The 13858-nt window shown below is 34.2% G+C and overlaps 1 protein-coding gene across 3 annotated transcripts in view; it reads left to right on the top strand.

The window, feature by feature from the left end:
• LOC103979036 (BEACH domain-containing protein B) overlaps positions 1-13858 on the top strand; it is a 54695-nt gene that overhangs the window by 10903 nt on the left and 29934 nt on the right. For all 3 annotated transcript variants that reach the window (XM_065100606.1, XM_065100607.1, XM_009395046.3), the window contains exons 7-10: positions 984-1206; positions 5447-5500; positions 6717-7172; positions 11344-11671. In XM_065100606.1, coding sequence (XP_064956678.1) covers positions 984-1206; positions 5447-5500; positions 6717-7172; positions 11344-11671 — 1061 coding nt within the window. The remainder of the gene's footprint in view (positions 1-983; positions 1207-5446; positions 5501-6716; positions 7173-11343; positions 11672-13858) is intronic.

Here is a 13858-nt window from a genome sequence, read left to right as displayed (position 1 = left end):
ATATTAGGTTGAGAAGATGATAGACGAGGGAAAATTTAAAATTCTTGCAGTTGTTCAAAGCTTCTAAAATATACTGAAACGGTGATTCATTTTAAGCAAATAGGCTGGATGTAAATGACCAAGCACTTCTGGTAGTGTGAAATATTAAGCAAGCAATGTAACTTGATTTGTGACAGTAAATTGATGAATTTTCTTTGGATGATAAGACAACATATGAAAGCATGCAACAATGGCCATGTTCCTTTATCTTCTGACAATGAAGTTTGGCATACCCACTAAAACAGTCACTAGTATAACAGTGAGATAACAAAAAGCAAACAAACATTAATTTCTCCTTGTCCATAAGAAGACTCTTCTCTTTTTATATATATTGCTTGCAAATAATAGAGAAGGAGGGATGTCCCTCCAGAAATATATTTTTAAGGTTTTTTGCCTCCCAGAAAAGTAGTGTAGAAAACCTGGGCAATTGCGAGCACTGGAGGAACTACTGATGGGGTGCCAAGGAAGAATGTTAATGGAAGAAAGATGACTGGGTTCTTATGGAACACCCTCCCTAGTGTGGTAACACCAAAGGAGTGCCATGAATGGCACTCCCAATATTACCAATCTCTTTGACATGAAAGGCGTTTGGCATAATATTTGATCAAGCGAGGAACCCAAAAAGGATTAATTGATGATTGATTATTAACTAAATGCCTCTATCCTTTTTTTAATACTAGAGCAAGAGTCTAGAATGTTACAGGAAGTATGTGATGAATGAACTGATTCTTAATGATGCTTTTTCTGTCCTTTTAAGTTTATTGCAAATGATGTTTTGTATGATAGATGGAATAGAAAGTTCAGTGTGTATAAAGGCACATGCAGCAATACTGAGCATTAAAAAAAAAGCAATACTAAGCATTTGCCTATAGCATTAGTCTGCAAATGTCCATGGAATTGTTGGTGTAGATAATCATCTTTACAACTCCATTGATTTCTTGCAGAGCTTTTACGGGTTATTAGAAGACTGAATCTGAAACAACAGTGGACTGACTTATCCCTCCATTATTTGACTCTGGTAACTCTAAAATCAGCTCTCTCTGAAAATCCACGGGCACAGAATCATTTTAGAAGTATCGGGGGTCTTGATGTTTTATTGGATGGGCTTGGACTTCCATCAAGCAATTTTTCCTTTTCAAAGAGCATAATTCTTTGTGGAGATGATAGGTAGTTCCCTAATTTTTCATTCGATGGATTGTTGTGGCTTTAGGAACTTTGTTCTATTTTTACTTTATTTGTTCTATTGCAATACTACGAGGCTTCCCATGCCTGCAAATTCTTTGGGGGTCTATTAATTATTTCCTTTTTCCTATGATTGCTTGTGTTCACTTATCTGAAAAAAGTGTTTCTTGTTTACCTTGAAATCATAGAAATATTTTAATGAAATTCAGTGTCCATTTTGTGATGAATGCAATTTTCATACTCTTTTCTGCTGTTGTGCTTAATGCACCATGCTTCCTGGCAAACGGTCTAAAACCTCGACAAAGGAAGTTTGATTCAGTTTGTTAAATAATTGTTGCTGAACTTTTGTTAAAGCAATTTGACCACTGATATTTACTGAAGATAGGTTTCGTGGCTCCTATTACAAAGCATGCATTTACATTAGCAAGATGGAATTGATAACGAACAATTTAGCCACAGAGCATTACTAGGATGTTTGGCAGCTTAGAAGCTTTTTTTTGACGTTTTACACAGTTTCAAGTATAAGATAGTACAATCAACTTGGAATATAAGAACAATAAAGGGATCTGATATTCCGAATGGGACTTCAATGTTGCTTGAATCCCTAAGCGTTGTCCTCTAACCAAATTTTTTATAGTTAATTTTCTTGTGAATCAATTGTGAGTTTGAGCATAATGTAATAAATAGGGTTATATATTTGTAGGATTTAATATAACGGAAGCACAACTTTGGTAGATGTGTAGTACTATGTCATAAATACTTATAAAACACAATTACTGAATGTGGTTGGGTTTCTGATCAGCAATGGATAACTTTCATGTATTGTCCACCCTGCAATGCAATTTCCATATCACTATTTGTCCTACCAAAAAACAAAAACTTTTTTCATTACCTATCTGATAAATCAGTTATGACGTGCAAATTATGCTATGGTAGGAGGTTGGTTGTTTGCAAGGTATCTATGCTTTGAGTTAGTTAAAATTTGCCATTACATATTTGAAAGACAACTTAATAAATAGTTTAACTTTTACAACAACAACAACAAAGTCGCAAGTACCAACTATTTGGGGTTGACTGTATGGATCTTTTGTCGCCATCGAGATTCGTAAAGAGTCATATATTTAGTTAAGCTTGAAGTATTTAGATATTAATTTATAATTTTCATTAAGGTCTTTTTAGGTCTTCCTCTACCTTTCCTCGTACCACAAATATTAATGTTTTCACCTCTTTTAATTGTCGCATCCGTAGGTCTCCTAAGCATATATTCATACCATCTTAGACGATTTTCTCTTATCTTATCATCCATCAAAGCGATACTTAGTTATTGACGAATAAAAATATTTTTTTCCTATCTTTCCTATTTAACTTCATATATCTATCTTAGCATTCTCATCTTAGCAACACAAAATTTTTGTATATATTTTTTAGCTGCTCAACACTCAGATTCATAGAGCATTATTGGTCTCGCAACTATCTTATAGAAAATTTCTTTTAATCTCAATGTTATCCGATCTCAAATAAGACTCCTGACACCCCCTCGCCATTTTAACCATCCTGTTTTTACTCTAATGAATAATATATTCATCGATCTCTCTATCTTATTGAATAATTGATCCAAGATACTTAAATCTTTTACTTAATTTTTTGTCTAAAATAGATTTAACTTTTTAAGTAGGGCAATTGAAATGAATTCTTCTTACTAAGAAGGTCCCAAATGTGCAATATGCTTAAATGGCCAAGACATGCCAAGAAAACTTCAAATAATAAATGGTTTGGCGTTACTGTTTAGGCTAAAATTTTCACTGAGAAATAACTTTGATAAGGTGACATACAAGTAAACCCTAGGTCTTAGTATATCCTAATCCAACTAAATGGATAGGTTAAGATTCACTCCTTGTTTTAGTAATAAGAATGGTCAATGAACCAATTGAAGGAGGAAGTTGTATGTTCCAATTTATCAATTGTTGTACATGAAACTGAATGATGGAGATAATCACATTTTTCGGAGAAGTCCATGCTATTAAGGTTTATGATAAAGAAGAAAACTTGTTTTTATATAGTTGCTTGAATAGGCAGAACGAAAATAAGTCGAGATGCATATAAATTATTGTGTGCGCTTCTATTATGTCTTGGAGTATGTAATTCCCATGTGAAGATGGATAATAACCTCAGTGTCAAATATGGTAAAGGATTTTGGATAAGAAGGAACAAACAAGTAGAAACTTGACTCGTGCTTTCAAATAAAATAAAAGAACGTATAGAAAGGAATAGTTTCCCAATTCTCAATTAAAGGCTGGCCAAGCATTAGTAGTAATCTTTAAAATAATGTTGCTATGAGTTGTTTTTATAATTATTATACGGGAGAAAACATCAATCACCTAATGCTTTTCTGTCCTCTTGTAAAGGATACTCTTTTGAAAAGGATATTTGAATTAACTTCTTCAGGAAGCTTCATACCTCTGGTTTTGCATTTCTATTCTGGAGTGCGTTTAGCATAGTTGAACAATCAAGAAAAGACCCATTTGTGATAGGGTCTGGGATAATGCTCTGTCAGAGTGTTTAGGAGGACAGTATTAGGACTTTCTGTGATAAGTGCTGTCATTGTTTTGTTCATGGAAGCACTTTCATGTTTGATTTGATTAGGAAGAGGTATTCTTTTTGGATTTCATTTCTTCTATTACTTTATTCTTCTTATATCTGTTCTATTTTCTTTACACTCACTCTTTAGTTGAGGCTTTGAACTGTTTTTTGCATGAAAAGGAAAAGAAAGGGAAGAGAAGTAAATATTATGCCTTTTAAGATAGTCTGTGATTTATTTTCTTTAAATCTCCTACAAGGTCTCCTTGATCAGGTCTCCTTTTTGGGGATTGCCTAACTGGCAACACAACTCTCCAGGTGCTTGGACAGACTGATCTGAAACAATGAGTATATTGGTCGATATAGACCGACAAGCAACTAAAAAAAGAAAGATAGAAATAAAAGAGTGGAAGGGGAAGTGAGATCATAGCAAGGATTGAAGTTCCTGAACACCCATCCGGTAGTGATTGGCTAGCATGACTACACTACTGTGCTGCTACAACTCTATAGAATGAGAAAACAAAGAGAGGTGAAAATAAGTAGGTAAAGCTTGTTGTGAGAACTAACCTCCCTTCTCCTCCCTCCTTCACAAGTTAAAGGAAAAATATGGGAAAAATGAATCCCATTTGAGCTCTAATAGAAACCTAGCTCTCCATTATTCTTTTCTTCACTCTTCTAGTCACTTCTTGCATGGGAGGCAGCAACACTTGAAGCTGTAAACTGGAAAGTTTGTGGCTGGGATTTGAACAAATTCCTTTCAAGGCATCCTTGATATGATTGGTTCATTAGACCTTCATTTGTTGAGGTATCTGTGCTCTTTGGCCCTTCTATACTCAAGATGATAACACATTGCTGCAACATTTCTTCATCACATTGGCACCAAACACTAAACTAATTCAGGAAGTCCTGAGCACTCAATTTGTGTTGGCTGGAACTGATTAAACAAAGTTAAATTGGTTTGTCAAGAGACCCAATTCATGCTCATTAAAGTAGTAAAAGGACAGTTCTGCAATTTCAACCTTTTGATAATAGGCCTTCCAAGAGGTAAAAGAAAAGAAAAAAAAGAAGAAGAAGATAGTAAGTAGCTAACATAACTCAATTTTTGCACGAATAAATAAGGCAAGTATCAAGCGTGACATTCATGCATAGGAGTTCTGGAATAAAAGCTAATCTAATCACCCCAGAAAATCTCTGAAAAAGGACCTGATGTTAAGGTCAATTGTAAGGCCTGTTTAGAAGAAATCTTTAAATTACAGTAGATTACGAATTTTGATTGACACTTGGTAGCTCATCCTAAATAGTTTCTCATTATTAATGTATGTTGCTGCAACTCTACAACAGAAACAACAACAAAGCCTGAAGATTTAACTATTTGGGGTTGACTACATGGATCTTTTGCCGCCATTGAGATATGTAAAAAGCTAATGTTGCTATAACTCGGTTATGTTGTATTTAAAACATGATTTTTAGAAGCCTTCTGTCGTTGATACTTGATACATGCACTTCTTTGTTGTGTTGTCTTCAATATGCTGTAAATTGCATGTGTCCTTGGATATGCTTTTTAATGATCATTCCTTCCTGTCATATATTTCATTTGAATGCAATGTTCTTAATACCAATGCACTGATAATATTTCTTTCTTTCACAGAAGTGGAATTTTTCAGCTCCAACTTCTTTCTTTGGAAGTCCTAAGGGAGTCTACGTATCCTGAACTATTTTTTTCGTTAAGAGTTTTGACTTAATTTCTGCATTTAAAATACACTTGACATGCTTTTACTAAAATTGTTGAATTTGGTCTCATATTGGCATCATTTTTTCCTTTTTCTTAATGGAGTATATGATTACTTGGGATTCAACTTGGGCAGGTAAGTTGGGATCATCCAAACTTAGATTCTCCAATTGTAATTTAGCCCAGTCCAATATCAGTATGCAATGGTTTAAAGATCAGCTGATACAGATCAGCCATAGCTCACCGAAAAAATCTCGCCTTGCTTTTTTATCAGGACTGCAATATGTAGTAAATACTCCACAACACCATGCAGGATAATTTGTATATTGCATAATAACATAATACCATCATACAAATAGGAAATTAGAAATGTATGCATATTGCAAGATTATACATAAAATATAAGTATATAAAAGATAGAATAAATCAAAGCATTTATTAAAACTCCACATATATCAGATTGAAATTTTATATAGTAATGGCACTAGGAAAATTTTAAAATATAAATAAAAAAATGAAGTTGGTTTTTCAATTATAAAATTATGAAGAATTTAAAAAATTGAACTAAATAATTAAAAATATTTTTGTAATCATATCCTACGATCCTTATCATCTAATTTGACAGATCTGACCTAAACCCAGTTCGTTTTTTTTCTTTTGAATGTCTGATCATGTTTCTAATTTGAATTTTAACTTCTACCCAAGTTTTGTTTACGATGTGCTTGGGTTGGTTTGAATTGATTGGTTGGGTAAGTTAGGCTAGGATGGTTTAGGTTACACAGGTTTATACAGACATTGCTAAAGTTGTAAGTATAAATGATTCTAATTATACTACTATGTTATATTATGTACCCTATGTTGCCAAATGAGGTTGGATTCAGGTATGGTTGGGTTTACTTTGAATCAGTTTGAACTTAGGTTGGGATTGTGTTGGGTTTTGTGTCAACACTAACCCAGCCCTAGTAGGTATGTGATGAGATTTCCCATCCTAACCCCACCCAGGTTTCCCAGGTATAGTAAGGCCTAAAAATCCTTGCTAATTAATTAATTTGAGTCAAGCAGGTGGTGTTAAACTCAATTGTAAGTTGCACTAGTAATGCTTTAGATGTTGTCAACTTAGTATTGTATTCTTAATTTGTTAACAATATCTTGTTTGAGTCACCTAAGTTTCCTTAATTAACTAACACAGATTTGGCAATCAAAACAATATGCAATTCCTATGTGAAAATGGACGGGTACATAAATTTGCAAATAGCATATGCTGGCCAGCTTTTATGCTTCAAGAATTTTACCGAAGAAGGATGGCTTCGTCGGTATCTGACAATGAATTGCTCAGCTCAACCCATGCCAACAGCCTGGAGCAAAAAGCATCTCCAGAATTTTCCATTCAGGTCCATGACAATAGTCCCAATTTAAATGAATGGAATGAGTATTCTGTTAAACTAAGCAGAGTTCTTTGCTCTTTTCTACTTGCTCCTGAAGACACCAAATTTCATCATGGTCATGCATCTATTAGTCAAAGTTCCTTTCCTATCTCGTTGGCTTATTGGGAACTTTCTATAAGATGGGTGCTGAAGGTTCTTCTTACTGTATTTCCATGCCTCAAGGCTTGCACTACTGAGAGTGAAGTGCCAAACCATATAAGGTGAATTTTTTATTATCCAAACATTTAGCAGCTGTATGAGAAGTTTCTTATTTATTTTTTACTATTCTCTGATTATTTCTTTTTTTGCATTTTGAAGATGAAATTCTTTTACTGTTATTAAAAGTATTTCATAGTTGAAATGGAAATATAAGGGTTTTTCTCGTCTCATGTAACTAATAATTTCTCACTGTTGGTCGTCAGTAGTTACAGTGGAATACTGCTGTTGTTTATAGATGGGATTCATGGGACTATATGAATTTGGTTCCAATGTATAAACCTTTTGTCCAGTTGAAATGGCTTTAGATTTTACGAGTGTAATTAAACATTGTATAATCATATGCAAATCAGTAAGGAAAAGTAATCCAATAATTCTAATATTTGTTTTTGTTTAAGGCTAACATACTGCAGAAGTTCGGAAACTTTGCACGACTGCAGGTGACAGTAACATATTACAAGCTTTACTGCTTTATTGCTTGGCGAGAAACATGAAGAGAAGCAATGAAAGAAGTTGATGATTGGCAGCTAGTTGATTTGTTTGAGGCAAACATGCTGATTTAATCAAAGAGGTCAATCATAAAGTTGGAATAGTTAATAGTAATGGTAATGACGACATACCATGACAATGAGTGTTGTTCTTAGCCTTGTAGGCGCATAGCACACTGAAGTCCAAGCTTAATAAATCTCTAATCTTAAGCTTTGCCTTAGCCAAGGCACAATGGCTTGACAAGACTGCCCAAGGCATGTGCCTTGTGCGCCTCATCAAGAAATCAAGGCTCAGAAAAGATGTGTTTTATGATACTATCGTTAGGACTCATTTATAAAGATCATCAGATTGTTGTTTTGTTATATTATTGTTTTAAGTTTTTTGATGGTTGGTAACAGGATAAACTAAAAAAGGGATCTGTTCTGTGTTGCTTTATCATGTCTTCCACTTTTTCATTTTGTCATTCTGTTTTTATTTTATGTTTGTGTTACTCTATTTAATCTTACTCTGATGTCTCTTCCTTGCTTTTGTTGATCAATTACTGTAGTGGCTTTTTCATATTTGTCTCTGCATTGCTACAGTAACAACCTTTTGTGAATCTCATTTTTGTTGTTTGCACATTTGGCAATTGATACAACTAATAAGATTGGTTACTTATATACCATTAAGTAATAGATAAGTATTCTTTCATAGTTCTATTTAGTTGTTAACCATATTTTCATATTTTTTTGTTATTTGTGTGTTTTCCTCCAATGAGGTGTGTCTCTCATTTGTCCAGGTTCCAAGAAACCTTAGCGTCTTAATGTGCCTTTGAGAAATTTGAACTTTATGTAAGCACTGTACATAGTTTGTAACATCAAGCTAGAGCTTGAATAGATGTATGTGTCAAGCAATAGGGAGCAAATTCGACCTTGGAAAAATTAACTGGAGATGCTGAGTGGGGGAATTGCTATTTGGTCTTGAAGAAGCCATTTATATATGACAGTGTGTGCATAAAAATGGGTGTGAGGAGCATTGTTGTAAGTATTATCTCTAGATAAAAATCTAGTTAGATTTTGTTTAGGGGCCAGCTCAAGTTTATTTTCAGTTATGCTTATGTTCTTGTTCCTCTTGAATCAAAGGACAAGATCTAGATATGATTATTAACTGATTAGATTTGGCTGTTAACTGATTAGGTGGACAAGGTTGCTAATGAATCAGATCTGATTGCTGTCTATACCTTAACAAATTATTTTTGATAGGATGGGAACCAGCCTCAAACTTTGAGCCTCTGAAGGCAAGTAAATCTTGCTGTATCCGTTTTTGTAATATCATGTATATCTTCTTATTTGTCTTCTATTTAGAAAGTCTTCTACCCTTTTTCATCGTTCATTCTTTAGGATTTGATAGTCATTGTTATCCTTTTTGTCGTCTTCTGAGATTTCCTTTCTTGTATCTAACTCGTCTTCCCTACCATGGTGTCCTACCCTCTCAGCCTTGCACTCCCTTTATCCTGTATATGTGATCAAATGAGACCCAAATTTGATTAACATCATATCGCGAAATTCTAATAAAAATAACTACGATAATACCTAGATAATAATAACCCATTTGATTCTAATTAGACCTGCTTAATACCTGTAAAATTCATTTGAATGATATAGAAAAATAATAAAAACTAAAGCTTTAGTACCAAAGACTCTTGAACTTGACCAAATCAGTTAAACTTAATTTGAATTTGGCCTCCAGATCAGTCTTTTTTATTAGGCCCTTGATTTATTAGGTTTTAGAGGTCTATGGTGTGTGATCTAAGTTACTTCACGAGCACTTGAATTTAGAGGTAAACCATCATTCTCAACAATAAATAGCATGAAAAATTGTGTAATTTATAAATTATGTCATTGGATGGCTAGTGTGAAAAATGATAGTTATTTTTAGACTGTAGGTTATGGTCAATGTTGGAGGAACATGTAATATGTGAATCCCAACTTTTGTAACAGGTGAAATAGCCTCACTAGCTGATCGGTATGTACCAGCCTGTTTCAGGTGGTATGGGTGATGTGTCAATCGATATGGTCGAAACTCTTGTTGTATTGGCTGATACAGGTCAGTACTGGTCAAAATTTGATCAAGAGTGACCCAAATCATGTAAAGTTTTACCGCAATGATTGGGGCCTCTTTTGGGGCTTTAAATCCCCCTCCTCCTCTCTTTTACTAATTCTCACTCACTCTCATTCACTCTCTCATTGTTATAACCAAATATTCCTATTCATCTATGCCTCATATACATTTTATTCTTATTTAAATATAATAAAATTACCATTAAGTTAGGATAAAAAAAATCCTAAAATAGTTTTTTAATGAATTTTTGGCCTTTTTCAGCCTTTCTTAAAAAGATGGTACGTGCTGGCATGCCGGCATATGGGGTGCCGGTACTGACCTTGACAGATCGGTCCACCCATGGTCCAATTCCACCAGTTGGCACAGTATGACAGTCCATGAGAAGTAGATTCTTTTCTTGTTTTAGCCCATTGAGTGAACCATCTTGTCAACACTGTTTCTTGATGATAGGTGAGATAGGCAGAAGACTGAAGAAACCAGTGAAAAAAGAAATACAAAAATCTATACATTTGTAAGCAGAAGGAATTTCCATGAACAAATTTTTTTTGAGCGATTTAATTCTTAGCTAAAAGAAAGTTTATTTGGATTTGAGTCGCAAGTCTCTTTTTTTGGCAGTATTGACTTTGGGAAACCATCGTCTTTGTTTAATTCAGAAATTTGGCAATACTTTATAATTTATTATTGTCAAGTGCCATGTAGAGTGCATTCCAGCAAGCCAAGTGCAATGCTTCACCATGCTGGTCACATGATGTGGCATGTCCCATGCTCTATTCGTAATTGTGATGCCTGCATAAATATGGAAAAATATATTGTTGCTTTCTACTAACCATATGGTTTGGACTGAATTCTGAGTTAAGTTGAAGATATATTAGTTGCTCACATCGTGGAAATGGTGGTTTTGAAACTTGTTGGTTGCAGTGCACTGCACAAGCAGTAATTACTCTTAAAGCTTGGCTATAATAACTTGGATCTGAATCATGTTGTTGTCCTATCTTTCTTGTTTTGCATGTCCCAGTCAAGGCTTGCATTACCGTTGGGTATTATGGTATGGTACGGACAGTATTTACCAGGATGCTGATTAGGGTAAACCCTGATGGTACACCTGTTACAGGTGTTTTCCCTCCCGGTATGCCTGGTACAGGGCTAGTATCGACTGATACACATTGGTATAGGGTTCGATACAAGTCGTTACAAGGTTTGGTACGCGTTGGTTCAGGTCCAGTACCAAACATTTTCTTTTTTTGTTTTTACAGTTTTTTTCAGGATTTTTTGAAACTCATTACGTACTGGCATATCGGCACTCCGGACATGGTATGGACCAATATGGTACCTGGTCCAAGCCCCCGGCTCAAACCTTGACCAATGCACTACTGTTAATGCTTGTGTAAATTCTTTCTGGAATTGTAGATCTACAGCATAGACATGAAATAAGTTCATTGTTTCCCCTTTTCCTTATCAGCATCCTGTACTTTTCATGTAGTTTGAATATACTCAACTAGATTGTTAGGTTCATGCAATGAGTTGATGGAATGTTTTCTGATTCAGAGTTGTTTTGATCCTTCATATATTTTCTTATTTTTGTTTCAGGATTTTAGCCAGTTCCCTGCAACATTACATCCTTTGTGCATTCAGAAAGGTTCTTGTTTCTGCACCAGCTTTACTTGAAATCTTCCGAGAGGAGAAGATTTGGGAGTTGATTTTCTCAGCGAAATTCTTCTATTTTGGATCATCTCTGGAAGAATTTAAAATGGGGAGAGGAACATTCTCAAGTGGTGTTCTGATTGACCCTGAAATTTCTTACAGGCCTGAAAACCCAAATGATCTGACAAAGCCTGCTGAAGTTGATGCTCTTCAAGTTGAAGCAATTTCTTTCTTAGAGTTCGTTGCGGGACTAAATGGAAACAAAAATAACTTGGTGATTGTTCATACATTCTTGTTCACTATTGTTCTTCATAAATAACTTCAAATTTTGATAGAGAAGCATGCATTAAACTTAGCCCACTGTGTTGATATCTGCATATCCACGATTTTTTTAATCTTTCTGGTATATTGACTTATTTTTTCTTTGACATGGAACCCTGTTTTCTGAAAATGAACCATATATGAGCATGTTTGTTGTTACTACCTTTTCCAGTGCTTCATGAATTTGTTCCTTTTACCTATACGATTGGTCTGATATTTCAGCTGACTGTACCATAGTTACTTGGGAGCCTAACAGTGAGAATAAGGGTCATTTTATGCAAAGCTGCTTGTGAATCCAATTGTTATATGCCGGCATAGATGCCTGATAAAAGCAACTTATACTGTTTATAACTATCATGTAGAAGTTTATCATCATAAGAACTTTATATTGCATGTTTTTTCTTGAACTAAATGGTGATACAACTGACCATTACATGTTCATATGTTTAGTTAGCAATTGGAATAGGTGAATGTGGCTAACTAACAATAAGCAAGTTTTTACGTATATTATGTTGCATTGGGACCTATATAAAAACTAGTCTCAGTTCCTCTATGTTTTTCCAATATTATAATGGACAATAGGGTACATCTTCCCATTGTGTGGTAGGAGTAGAAGAGATCGTTTCTTAACTCGTAACATTTGCTCTGACAGATTATCATAACATTTTTTATTTTCAGAACTATAGTTGTTTGATTGGGAAAGAGTTATCGAAAGTAGGATAAAACTTGAGACAAACATCTCTGGAGTCAATTTATTTTTATGCTCGGAAGGTTAACGATAGAAGCTATTTATTTATTAAGATAATTAGTGAAAAAATGTAGAGAAAAAAATTTGCCTATGGTTTTTTTTATTTATAAAAAGCATACGATAGAGAGTCCCTAGAGATTTATTATGATGGGTTTTTATAAAAGTAAGATGTATCCACTAATTATATTGATATGATTGACAATATGTATGATAATATTGCTGCTAGTGTTAGAACTGTAGGGTGAGTTTCCTATTCGTATAGGATTACATAAAAGATCCGTATTAAGTCTCTATCTTTTCTCGCTGATAATGGATGAACTTACTAGTCATCTACAGGATATACCTTTTTGGTGTTTGTTATTTGTTGATGATATTATCTTTGTTGACGAGAGTTTAAATAAAATTTTTTCTAAACTTTGAGTTGTGGATGCAATCTTTAGTAGTATTAGGAATAGACAAGAGGATATAGTTAAGTTGGATGAGCAAGAAGTTCTCTTAAGTAAAAACTTTAGGTATCTTGAAACAATTATTCAACGAGATGGAGAGTTTGTTGAAGATATTATTTATAAAGTAAAATCAAGACGGTTAAAATGATGAAGGGTGTTAGGAGTCTTGTGTGATCATCGAATACCTTTGAGATTAAAAAGAAAAGTTTATAAGACAGTTTTCGATCTAAGTGTTGGGCTGTTGAGAAACAATATTACAAAACATCGTTGATGTTGAGGTGAGAAAGTTGAGGTAGGTGTATGGAGTTACCAGGAAAGATTAGAAAATAAATGTTCTTGTTTATGAACAGTTAGATATTGCTTCGATAGAGGATAAAATAAGACAGCATGGTTTAAGATGATATGAATATGTACTCACGAGAACTACATAGATGCGGTAGTTAAAAGAGGTGTAATGATTACTGTTAGTTCATGACAATCCGGTTGTGTATAACCCACAGATAGTCTATTGGTGACCTTCTACTGGCCAATAACTTTAAATAACTTTGAAAGAAAGAATAAAGACAGAATATAAGTTTGTACATTGTTACTGCAAAGCCAACAGATTGAAGCAACATGTGTACAATTTTCAATCAGCAGTTTTTTTAATAAAACAATTAACTTAAGAATCATTTTATGAAGGTATCATTTCTCAAAATGAGTTTTTGGACTTCAATTTGCACTAAAACAAAGGTGCCTTTGAATCTTTTGCTGGATGATCATCCAGTATGTAGGTGGCTCCCTGGGCTACTGGCTATATCTGTCCTTTCTTGTACCTTAGGACTTTACAACATTGATATGCCCATACTTGGTCCATCAACCAATAAAGCATTAATTAGTGGACATCAACCTAAAAAGTTTCTGTTTCTTATTGACTTGGCATTTTTAAAGAAGATTTGCTGAAACG

The sequence above is a fragment of the Musa acuminata genome, chromosome BXJ2-3 (genome assembly GCF_036884655.1).
Source record: "Musa acuminata AAA Group cultivar baxijiao chromosome BXJ2-3, Cavendish_Baxijiao_AAA, whole genome shotgun sequence".
In the NCBI taxonomy this organism is placed as follows: domain Eukaryota; kingdom Viridiplantae; phylum Streptophyta; class Magnoliopsida; order Zingiberales; family Musaceae; genus Musa; species Musa acuminata.
This window is presented reverse-complemented; position numbering and strand designations above follow the sequence as displayed.